At 33.2% G+C, this 12,056-nt stretch overlaps 2 protein-coding genes across 3 annotated transcripts; one reads left to right on the top strand and one right to left on the bottom strand.

The window, feature by feature from the left end:
- Positions 1-2,560: 2,560 nt before the first annotated feature.
- On the top strand, positions 2,561-5,862 carry GIL1 (glucose-6-phosphate isomerase, putative (DUF641)). Of its 2 annotated transcripts, XM_047301471.2 has the most exons (3): positions 2,561-2,718; positions 3,492-4,173; positions 4,711-5,862. In XM_047301471.2, the coding sequence occupies exons 2-3, from the start codon at positions 3,537-3,539 to the stop codon at positions 5,487-5,489; spliced, it is 1,416 nt and encodes a 471-aa protein (XP_047157427.1). In that variant the 5' UTR covers positions 2,561-2,718; positions 3,492-3,536; the 3' UTR covers positions 5,490-5,862. The 2 variants fall into 2 exon arrangements, with proteins under 2 accessions (XP_047157427.1, XP_047157426.1); XM_047301470.2 differs by having other exon boundaries at positions 2,583-4,173.
- A 187-nt stretch (positions 5,863-6,049) lies between these two features.
- Positions 6,050-11,097, bottom strand: LOC124828223 (mitochondrial uncoupling protein 2-like). Its single transcript, XM_047301472.2, has 9 exons — positions 10,854-11,097; positions 9,508-9,726; positions 9,346-9,424; positions 8,772-8,905; positions 8,574-8,672; positions 8,043-8,147; positions 7,538-7,612; positions 7,005-7,091; positions 6,050-6,424 (listed from the first exon to the last, which is right to left on the bottom strand). Exons 1-9 carry the CDS (start codon positions 10,923-10,925, stop codon positions 6,401-6,403), a joined length of 894 nt encoding a protein of 297 aa, XP_047157428.1. The 5' UTR covers positions 10,926-11,097; the 3' UTR covers positions 6,050-6,400.
- Between the last annotated feature and the right edge of the window lie 959 nt (positions 11,098-12,056).

The following is a 12,056-nucleotide window of genomic DNA, read 5'->3' as shown; positions in this document are numbered from 1 at the left end:
TATTTTTTATTAAGAGCTAGCTTTATCAAAATGCTACAACAAACTTGATTAAACGATTGAAAAATATTTACTTAAGAATTTATACTTTGAACATATCTTTCAAGTCAAGCATTTAATAATTTATATAAATCTTTTAATCCTTGACCAGGCCGTTAAATTATCTCTTTTGCAAAGTTGTCCTATAACATTATTCAAATCACCCCTCCCCTTCTCCTTTTCTAATGTTTTCGGTACTTCATATGGTATGTTGAGTACGATAGTCTAACTTCTAGTCAATTTGGTTCAATTTAATGTTATATGGACTAAATAATCACTTTTTATATAAAAAAGAGAAGTGAAAAAAAAATCAATTTTGAACCAATTTGAAGAAATGATTTCTCATTAGAGTTTTCTTAATTGTGAGACTCACTGAGAGTGAACATTTATATAGTTGAAAAAAATTATTTATTTAAAATGTATAGAGCTAAAAAAACATAGCTAATTGGACAAACCTTTAAATAAGACTTATAATGTTTTTGGTTTGTTTGGTGATAGACTTAGTCTTGGGTGAATACATTTTTGTTTGGAGAGCTTTAATTGTTAAGTGAATAAGTTCTCACTCAATGAAATCGATTTTGTAAAATCTTTCAATAGTAATTCTCTAATAAAATCAAATTCTCGTGGGACAAGTTAAAATTTACTTGTTGTGTTGATAATTTTAATTGAACGAATTTTAACATATTCATAATTCGTCGAAAAAACAAAGTGTTAACTTAAAAAAAAGTGTTTTATGAACGTCAAAGATACAAGTTTCTAAATATTTATAAATGTCAAAATTAATATATTGTATTTTAATATTATATTAATGCAATGAAAATTTTTAATTGTGATTTATTAACATTTAATTTGATATGAAGTATATATGATTAATATGTAATGTGTTTTGATTAAGAAAGTATTGGTAGAATGTGAAAAGTTTTAATTTTATATTATATGTGAATATAATTATTTTTAAGAAAAATATATTATATGGAGAGGTTTTAAATGTTGATAGTAAGTCAAGGTTTATATGACCGAAGTATATGGTGTGGAAAAAATTTGTTTTGAGATAAATAATAAAAATGTATTCTACTTTTTTGAAATAAAATTAAGTGTCTATAATAATAAATGTCAATAGTTGTTAACACTGGACTAAGATATATATTAAACACTTAATTTTGTTGTTGTGATAATATTATTAAATTGAATGTAAAAGAAATGAAAATATATTTTTCTAATAAACTTTAACTATGCAGAGGGTTTAAAGGTTGTTTCTAATGAATTTACTTTTGTGTGGTGTTATTTTTTAATTATAACGATGATATGGATTAGAAAGTGGGTTTTAAGCCTAATTCAATCCCACAAAACCGGTTTGTAGGGTGAGGTTTGCACCTCACTTATATATTATAAATTGGCCTTATCTCTAGTCGATGTGGGACTTCCAACAATATGTTAGAAATAAGACACTTCTAGAGTGATAAGAGATAGAGAAAAAAAGATTTATTTTATTCTAAATTTTTTTATTGAATAATTATTACATATTATTATTATTATTATTATTATTAGTATTATTATTATTAGTATTATTATTATTATTATGAGACATGGAATTGTATCCATGAAAATCTAAAAAACAACTTTTATTTTTATATTAATTTTCAATTATTCTCTAGCGTCCAAAGGTGAAAATTTAAAAGATAATTAATAGATAAACTTAAAAATTAACTTTTTACTGCTCTACATTTGTTATCATTTATTGCATAATGAACAAAAAAAAATTAAAACTAAAGCTGTGAAAGTCGTTGGTTTTAGGACATGCTGAGTGTCAGTAAAAAAAAGTGTATTCTTGTATCAATTCACTCTTACTTTTACACATTTTGTTTCTGTTATACACATTCGTATAATCAAACCCTAAAAGACATTTTCATTACTTCTAATGATATATTTATCTTCTTTTTTATTCTGCAAAGTTGTAATTTAGTTGTACTTTGACGACGAAAAAGAAAATTGGATGGAAGCATTTAGATAAGGTGTCTGACCCCATATGACACCTACTTCGAAAAAACACAAATCTTTCAAAACATAAAGAGAAAATTCGTACGAAGTTCTTAATTACCACATTAACCCTTATGTTAATATCTTCATAGTCAACTAAAAACTCAGAATTTCTGAAATATTCTCTTCTCCCTCTAAGATTTTGTATTATTTTCATCATTTTGATTAGTTCAATTTTAATTATAAGTAATTCTTTCAATCTTCAATTCTGTTGTATTTATGTTTGTTACTTGAACATGAAATTATATCGGAGACAGATACATAATAATAATCCCTGTAACATTTTTCAGAGAATTAAAAATGGTAACAATAGCAAGAATGAATATTTTTTTAGAAAACATTGCAATTAATCTTTAATTTAATTTCATCTGATTTTTTTAATTAAAAAAATAGGCAAAGGATATTACAGCTAAGAAAATTTATTGTCTCCACACGTTTCACTGTATCCTCTTATCTCATCACATGCTATGCTATCACTACCAATTGCTATAACCACCTTCTTCCCAATCAATCACTTCCACTGTCTTATTTCATCCACACATTGCTCTACATGTAGCCACCACCAACCCCACCACTCTAATAACCGTGACTCACGGCTCTTGCCACCGTCTGCCTCCGCACGCTGCCAGTTTACTCCGGCAACAGGTCAATCATCTCCCTCTGCTTATGGGTCCCTAATAACGTCACCCTACCAAAGCCATTGCATTGCTTTTGCTTTTCAATTTTCTTTTTCCTTTTCTTTTCACGTTAACTTCAACACAATCCCCACTCTTGAAAACTGTGTCTCACAATTGAATTCTCACCGGTATCTCACATTCCATCACATTCTTCCTTTAACAAGAAAACCACATGGAGAGCGATGTGGCTAAAGGAGTGTTTTTTAATTAGCTTATTTTAGTGTATTTTTATCATTATTAACTAAATCTTATTGAAAAATTACTATTTCACATATACTTTGAATTAGTAATATTTTTCGTTTTTATAAAATGAAGAAGTAACATTTTTTCTAACGGAGGAACTGAAATTAATTAACAGTGACTTAATATGAAAAAGTAAAAATCTACTTCTCGTGTATAATTTTAGTAATTTCAAATAACCAATTATAAAAATAAAAGAAAAGAAAATCTAATAATAATGTTCTTTAATTAAAAACGTAATTAAACAGTTGCAATATGATTAATGACGTGACATGGTGATGGTGCGCACCCTCCTCGTGGGTGGTCTGACACTTCACTTAATCCAGCAAAGTCACACTAGTCTTATACACACAGCACGTGTTTCCAATATCCATTCCTATTTTTTTATCTGTTATTATTATTATTATTTATTATTATTATAATTATATAGAGTCACACTGTAACTGGTCCTACTCACATTCACTTTCTTGCCACCATTTCTGAGCTTGACTTCCCTCTCAGTGGCGTCTCTGTCAAAGTCCAACACAAACGCATCTAGACTGACCCATGACGCGAAAGGTCTCGAATTTCTCCGATCTGATCCAAAGGGTCACAGCATCCTGCCTCCTTCATCCGCTGGCCACCGCAGCCTCCGGCAAGGAGGACGATAACTCACCCTACGACTCTGAGGAGAACAGGAACGAGGAGTACGAGGATGAAGAAGAGGAGGAGGAGGAGGAGTACGAGGAAGAGAGAGCGTTGGGACCTTTGAAGGCTCTGAAAGTGAAGCAGATGGAGGGGCTTATGGAGGAGGTGTTCGAGACGGTATCGTCGATGAAGAGGGCATATGTGAGACTTCAGGAGGCGCATTCTCCGTGGGACCCGGAGAGGATGCGTGCTGCTGACGTGGCGGTGGTGACGGAGCTCCGGAAGCTGGCCGTGTTGAGGGAGCGGTTCCGCCGGAGCGGGGGCGGGGAAGGGAGGAGGAAGGGGAGGAGGAGAGGTGGTGGGGTGGCGTCGGTGAGGGAGGTGGTGGCGCCGTACGAGGCAGTGGTGGAGGAGCTGAAAAAGGAGGTGAAAGTGAAGGATTTGGAGGTGAAGAATCTGAGGGAGAAGCTTGATAGTGCTGTTGCTCTTACTACTAATGGGAGTGGTGAAAAGAAGCCTGGGAGGTCCTTGTCTAAGAGGAGGCTGGGAATTCAAGGTACATTAAGCAATATACATGCCACTCTTTTTTTAATATAATATATTTATGTATATATCATGGAATATGGTGTTTAGAATTAGATGGATGGAATATTGAGAAGAATAAAAAGATTGAAAAGTCTCTTTTTTTTATATTTCGTTGCTTTGACTTGGAAGTATGTCACTTTTGTTCGAAGTTCTTGCATCTGAATGGTTTGGCGTTTGGCAAGACTCTCCTACATTGCGTGATCTGGGGTCTCAGATGCTCCTTCGAGCTAAATCAAAGTGTGTTTAGTTGAATTGAAGGTGTCAACTGTGAGAAATGATTTTGCTCCAAATCTGACTTTAGAGTGTGTTTGTGTAAAATTGGCAAACTTGATCTTCAATTAGATTGATTTGAGATGAAGTGATTTATATTTGAATGTTTTTATTCTAAAAACAGGCTAATATGAATATTCAATGTAAACATTTTTATTCAATGCTGAAATTTCTTTAAGTTACTTCATCACTGAATCATCTTTTCATCGTCCGTAAATTTACTAAATTACTTATGCAGCAATTGCAGCAGTACCAACTCCAGAATTGTTTGAAGCAGCAATGGTGCAAGTGAGAGAAGCGTCAAAGTCTTTCACATCTCTGCTGCTGTCTCTGATGCACAATGCACATTGGGACATAACAGCTGCTGTTCGTTCCATTGAAGCTGCTACTGCCTCAACTGACAAATACCACAATACTTCAACCACATCCATTGTCTCAGCTCACCATGCCAAGTATGCCCTTGAATCCTATATATCAAGGAAAATCTTTCAAGGGTTTGACCACGAGACTTTCTACATGGATGGAAGCCTCTCCTCCCTCCTCAACCCTGATCAGTTTCGACGTGATTGCTTCACTCAGTACCGGGACATGAAGTCCATGGATCCTACTGAGCTTCTTGGAATCTTACCAAGTTGTCACTTTGGCAAATTCTGTTCCAAGAAGTACCTTGCCATTGTCCATCCAAAGATGGAGGAGTCCTTGTTTGGGAACTTGGAGCAGCACAGTCAAGTCCAAGCAGGGAACCATCCCAGGAGTGAGTTCTACAATGAGTTTTTAGGGTTGGCCAAGACAGTGTGGTTGCTTCACTTACTGGCATTCTCGTTGAACCCTGCACCAAGTCAGTTTGAGGCAAGTCGCGGAGCTGAGTTCCATCAACAGTACATGGACAGTGTCGTCAAATTTTCAGGTGGGCGAGTGTCAGCTGGTCAAGTTGTAGGCTTTCCCGTTAGCCCTGGATTTAAGCTTGGGAATGGGTCTGTTATAAAGGCCAGAGTTTATTTGATAGCGAGAACATAAAAGTTTTTTCTGAGGGGAAGTTCTTTTTGCACCACTTTTTTTCTGGTTCCGCCGCCTCACTTTTTTACATTCCACAAATTAGGTTCTAGGATACTAGGAATTGCTTTTTGAAATGTAAAAAAGAAAAAAAAAAGTAGAAAAGGTGTGAGAGAAAAAGAGGATGCAAATAGAATCACTCTTTAGGGAGTCATGATTTGGAAAAACGGATCACAGTGAGCTAAGTTTTACCTAGCAGGATTCAGGGCTGTTAATGTAATATGAAAATTCCGTCGGCTAGGCTATTGATTTTCAAGTGATTGTGTCTGGACGGAAGTGATTATGAAATTGTTCATTACGAAATCTATATTGGCAAGCTATTCTTTCTCTCTCTGAATATTTGACTTTCAAACGAGATAGAGACAGAAAGGAAACTTATTATATTCCCTAAGTCGAAAACTATCCGGGATTTAAATAAAATTTGTTATTAATGGTGATACCCCATCATATTTGAATAAAGTAAAAAATTATAGAACCTCTAGATATTAGTTTGCATACATGTTTCATTTAATTTGTCTATTCAATAAGTCGGGAAATAGGCAATTTATTTCCCAAAAAAATGTATCTGCATCAATCCAGTACAGTGTAGGTCTTTCAAGTAAATGTAATTTCAGGTCTATTAATTGGCTAAGAATGTTTGAAACTTTGAATTGTGGCCTTCACATGGCATAAGCATGAGACAATCATATACGAGGTAATTTGACGGTTTATTCATTGACTAAATATTTTAAGCATGATGTCCGTCCACAAGGAAGAAATGGGGAATGAATGTGGAAAGACCACCTTTCTTGTAATAAATTTGCCGTTCATCTGATAGCACTCAACCGAGAAAGAACACTAATTTTCCTTCGTCAATATCAATCATGAAGTAACAATTATCCTCTCAAAAATCTTTTCGCCTGCCACATGAATCAAATAGCACTTTCAGTATCGACAAGCAAATTCATAGTCATTAAAACTTCCTGTTAGACGAAGCAGTTCCTCAAAACAACAAATGATCCCATGATGCAAAAAGCAGTCTTTCTGCAATATTCACAGGGCTAGTTTAATGGGAAAATTCACAGCTGTCTTCATACAATGTGAGTCTTGAAATGTGATTTGAATTCTCTTAAGAAAGCACGTTAAGTGAAAAAGTAATAGTGTATCCACCCTCCATTTGAAAATTGACTATTTTAGTCGGCTAGACATTGGTAAAATTCAGACATTTGATTCAGATTAAGGAGACAAATAAGTTACAAAAAGCTATTTTCGCTCAAGACTTGTAATGCTAGAAGCTGAAGCAGAAGGGGAAAAATTCATTGAAAATATTGATTACACTACGGTAAACCTTACGTTCACTTGCAAGCTGCGTAATTGAACATACACAGTGGCTTAAACCTTAAAGCAGGGCATTTGTAAGTGGATATCAGGGTGCAATACGATATATAAATTACAATAGATAAATCTAACAGCATTGCCAAGATAAAACGTGTATCTTACTTGTTCAAAAGTAAGAAACATAATCACATTCCAGGCTCCTACTCGACCAAAATTTGGAAGGAAACCTTTATAGAAGGCCAAAAATCCCTGCAATACATTTGTAACATGAGTTCAAGCTGCAGAGAAAAGGACAAACTATATGCAGACCTCACGCCAGCTTACTATCAAATGAACACGCCAGGGGCAAATGTGAAAATAATTTTAGATTGTTAAAGGATCATAACAATTCAAAGGATCATAACAACAAAGATTGCGATATGGAAAATCACATTCATTGAATAGGAATTAAGTACGCTGCTCAATAGCCTCTTTAATTATGCACCGAAAAGTTTGCGTCCGCTCTCCCAAATCACCTCATACAAGTAAGGTGATAACCATAGTAATGAATCTTTCAATTTATAAAAATATTGGACAACCAAATAAAAATATAGCAAGAAAAAGGTGACAACTATTATAATGAATCTTTCAATTTCACTTGGTCCAAGATTTTAAACAGCAAATATACATAAAATCAAATAAGGAAATTCATAAACCTCATTAAGCAAAGTCTTGAGAAAGCAGTCAAATGTGCTTTTGTAGGTTGAATCCCCCATCATCCTGGATTTCACCTGAAAAATTATGGGCATTAAAACAAGTAATCCAGTAGCTTCATAAAAGAGTGTGCTTCTTCATACAAATTTCACCAATAGTGTCAAGGAATCTAGCAATAGTCCTAGAATTTCAAAATACCCTTATAATTTCACCAGAATGTTTATGGAGGAACATAGACAGAAGTATTGAAAGCAAATTGCCCTTGGAAAAAGTGTTTGGGTTACGTTTGGTAAGATCCAGTAACACTGTCAACTTTAACTCTACATCATCCAGAACCAAAATGTTAAATCAAAGTATTCAAATTGTACCATTGACTATTTGATTCCCCTTACTTCTTTTCTAGCCTCTTTTTATTATAAACACAACTTGTTGCTATCGAAGTGTTCTTCTTAAGCATAAGTGCAAACTGAAGACAAAAAAAGGGGAGAGGGATGTTGTAACACCTACCACATCAACGGGAGAACCAATAAATACAGCAAAAAGACCTGCCCCTAAGCCAGCAAGAAGGTGAGTATAGACATTGTCCATGAACCCTGGAATTTTCAAAATCGTCTGCATAAGTATAAAGAATCAGAGCAGCATTGCAATTTGTTGGGAAAATCAGTCCAAATTTCCAAGCATTAATGATAGTAAGTGGAAAGCCAAGGATGCATGTTTGTAAACTCAAGGTGAATCCACTATCATAATGAGATGTATATGAAAAGTGGATTAAAGATAACAAAGTCTCTTTATTGAAGGAAGCCGCCAACCTTTATTATATAAAGGGATTACATGAAGTGAGAAGTTACAGAGAAAGAGGGGTGGTCTTGTATATGCTTTTGGCTATTTCTCTTTTTTGTGGTATTGTTTTGTGTGTCTCATATCTCTGATCCTCATTGTGTGTGAAAGGGATTTGTTTCCCAACAAAATTAAATTGTGCAAGGTTGTACTTCCAAGTATAGCAAAAATACAATTTAGACTACCCAATAATGTGATTACCCGTTTCACTTTATCATAGCTAGCTAATTCAGCAGCATTTATAATTGCATTCCTTGCTATGTTTGGCCCAAGCCCAGTCCACAAGGCCCCTATTCCTTCCTAGTTTAACAAAAGAAAATATAGAGAATTAGACTCAACTAGTAAATTTTCAATATAATCAAAGAAGCAAGAACAAAAAAACTCATAAGAAAGGCTTACTTGTCTCAATATAGTTAAATAAGCATCTATGGCACCAGAATAACGCCTAGGTACCCCAGATGGCAGATGACCTTCGGATTGAAGCCTAACTTTAACAAGATCAGTTGGATTAGCAATCGTGATTGCTAAAGCACCTATCATGAGTTAAATAAAAGAGATTCGTGACTGCAATATATAATATAATAAAAAATGTAAATTCAATAACTTCTATTATCCAAATTATTAGCCTTTTGTTTTCCAACTTCCATTATCCAACTGTAAAGTCAATAACTTCACCCTAAATTTACATTATGCAACTACTATTTCACATTTATGATAAAGTATTGTGCTACAATATGAAGATGAAGTTTCTTGGTAAATAACTAACAAATAAAAAGCATAGCTAGAATTTTAATTCCATGTAAATGGGAAAAATGAACATAGTTCAAGCATCATTTGCCTTTTCTTTTATAATTTTTTTTTTCCAACTGGAATAAAAGAAGATGCTAATTTCTCCACAAAGGAGAGAAAATCAATTAATGTTATGCAATCTGAAATCTGAAATGATGCATTAGAACTGTTCAGAAGTACTCACCAGTGAGCAGAGCAGCCAGGATCATATGGTATATTGGAACCTCTCCAACAAAGGCACTACCAACAAGAAATGTTTTGACCTGTTCATGGTGCAGTTCATATGTACAACCCATGTTCCTCCAATCACAGTCTTATTCAATGAAAGTTAGATATATATACTCACAGGATCATATAATCCGATTCTTAAGCCTCCATATAAACATTGGCGATGCAAACCAGGAACAATTCCTTTCCACAGAGCTGATATACCCTCTTCTCTAGCAATGGTCTTAATTGTGCTTAGCATGCCCTTGTATTTAGGTAAACCCACTCCATCATCAACCCCTGCCCTCTTTTGTAGTTGAAGTCTGACCTTAGCTGTGTCCAGAGGAATGGTACAAAACTGCACAAAACTCAACCACAAAAGAATTATTAGAATTACTTTCTCATAGGCAAGTTTCTAGGTTAAATTTCTATAGCAGTAGTTTGATACAATATTGGCATAGATGCATCTAATTATGAATAGTGTAACTTAAGAAAGGCAAAAATGAAACTTGTAAAAAAGTTTGAAACACGGTAACTAAATTTTTTAGAGGTTAAAAGATGGGCACAGTCATTGTAAAAGTTCTTTTACACTGTTAACTAATTAGAAATCATCATTGATATGACGTTTACTATGGTTACTGCCAAAGTCAGCCAAATTACCATTCATGGTGGTTCATAGTTGATAGTGCATTATACATAATTAATGGATATACTATTTTATCTTTCACAAAAGGAAAAAAAATTACTAAAGAAGAAAATTAGAGTAAAACTCTTGCAAAAGAAAAACCTTTAACTAAGAGAATCAGTCAGGTAACCAGTCATGCCAAACTATCTGTATAATAAGAACATCAAGGATCAACAATAACATGTACAAGTCCACACACCTTGGTAAGATGTCGACTCACATTCACCTAAAACTGGAACCAGTATGTATGTTCTCTCCGTTCACTAGGATCTCTCTATTCTTTCGTCCAAAAATACTCATTTTGTGAGTAGTTAGACTCCACTTTTTAGCTTGATGTGCCAGGTCGTATTCACTCTGTTCATGATCCTACTTAACGTGTTTAATATCAATTCAAATTAACTGTCACTTTAAGCAAATTTTAACTGAAGAACCACTCAGTTATTATTATCATCATCCTCCTAGTATAGTATTATAAGAATCAACATTTTTTTGTTATAATTCGATCACAGCACTAAACTCTCTACATTTTATGCAGACACTATCTACTCAGAACTAAATGCAAGGAAAGTTATATAATTCACATAGTCTGGTGAATATCCCACACAATTTGACTTTTCACGAATTGTACACAAATACACAAGCAAATAAACTTGATCAACTCAAGTCACGCAATCCTGACATATCATTCCTTTGGTTTATAAATGTACGATTCAGTTTCTATCTACAACAATAGGATATGCGAGAAGCTATATTACAAGATCCAAATGCCGAATCCAAATCGGTTAGAGAAGGAAGGTTACCTCGGCGAAACAAGCTGCGAAAGCGCTGCACAAGAAGGATAAAGCGAACGAAATCTGGTTCGGATCTGACATTGTTAACGTCACCGGGAAGAAGAAAGGGTTTGGGTGTGAGAGTTTAAGAAGTTGAAGGAGACTAGTCGCATTAGCGTAACCACTCTCGTTAAGGAGACTCTACTTCAAACCAGTTCACGGTTAGAACAGTGTCACTCGGTGTCCTTTTCACACTCCAAACAGACGAAATGGATGTGAGTAATCAGAAAGCTATGCTACAGTTGGATAATATAGTTGTTGACAACTGTCTAATTATAGTGACTAATTTGTTAAAATTATTTTCATTTAATTTAGAAAAAAAAATCAAATTCTGCATTTTTCATGGAAATAAGTTATAAAAAACTTAAGTTAAAAACAATATAAAAATGTCTATTGTATAAAAATAATACACTAAACAAACTAAAATACTACTTTTCTCCTTAAAACTCACTGTCAACACTTGATATTTATTAAAAAAAATTTGTTCTATCTTGAAATTGAAATGTAGAGTGAGATAAAATGAAATTTCAACCCTAAACCAATTTCATCTCTAAAATAAGTTTATTAGGTTAAATATTAATTTTTCTTATATACTAGAATAATTAAGTTATTAATATCACTTACGCCACCGCAAATTATGAAGTGTATGCATGTGCAAGTAAGAAAAAATGTCAAAAACTTGTGTTTCTTAGCCATGAGGTGGGAGACCAACTTTCTTAATTAATATACCAGCAGTGATGGCACCATGCTTATCACGTAACAAAGTAAACTTTTAAAAAAATATTAATCTGAAATATACACAGTATTAAATTATATATAAAATGTGTATAATAAAGTATATATTTTAAATACTGATTAAATTAATAATTTACCAAAACATGATATATCTCAAAACAAATTATATATAATAGAATTTATTATTTATATTTTTTATATTATTATTAAAAATGATGAATTTACATTATATAAGTGTTATATAAATAGATAAAAAAATTATAAATCTGAAGAATTGTATTAAATTTAAAGTCTATTGAATTTAAAAAATTTATGTTAAATAATAAAAAATAAATAAAAGTATGTCATATGAGAATGTTTATTGATTTTCTCAAAACTTATGTTATATTTTTGGTCGCAATTTTTTGTTAATATATAAAAAATAATAATCTCTTTTAA

The sequence above is a fragment of the Vigna umbellata genome, chromosome 5 (assembly GCF_029865625.1).
Source record: "Vigna umbellata cultivar VRB3 chromosome 5, Vumbellata_1.0, whole genome shotgun sequence".
NCBI lineage: Eukaryota > Viridiplantae > Streptophyta > Magnoliopsida > Fabales > Fabaceae > Vigna > Vigna umbellata.
The sequence above is the reverse complement of the archived record's forward strand: the minus strand, read 5'-3'. Positions and strand labels throughout refer to the sequence as shown.

Excerpts from the sequence above, each read along its gene's own strand:
- GIL1 (XM_047301471.2), top strand. The coding sequence starts at position 3,537 with ATGACGCGAAAGGTCTCGAATTTCTCCGATCTGATCCAAAGGGTCACA. Across the intron at positions 4,174-4,710 it reads GAGGAGGCTGGGAATTCAAG|CAATTGCAGCAGTACCAACT; the intron begins GTACATTAAGCA and ends TTACTTATGCAG.
- LOC124828223 (XM_047301472.2), bottom strand. The coding sequence starts at position 10,925 with ATGTCAGATCCGAACCAGATTTCGTTCGCTTTATCCTTCTTGTGCAGC. Across the intron at positions 9,727-10,853 it reads TCGCAGCTTGTTTCGCCGAG|TTTTGTACCATTCCTCTGGA; the intron begins GTAACCTTCCTT and ends AGTTTTGTGCAG. Across the intron at positions 8,673-8,771 it reads ATTTAACTATATTGAGACAA|GAAGGAATAGGGGCCTTGTG; the intron begins GTAAGCCTTTCT and ends TTGTTAAACTAG.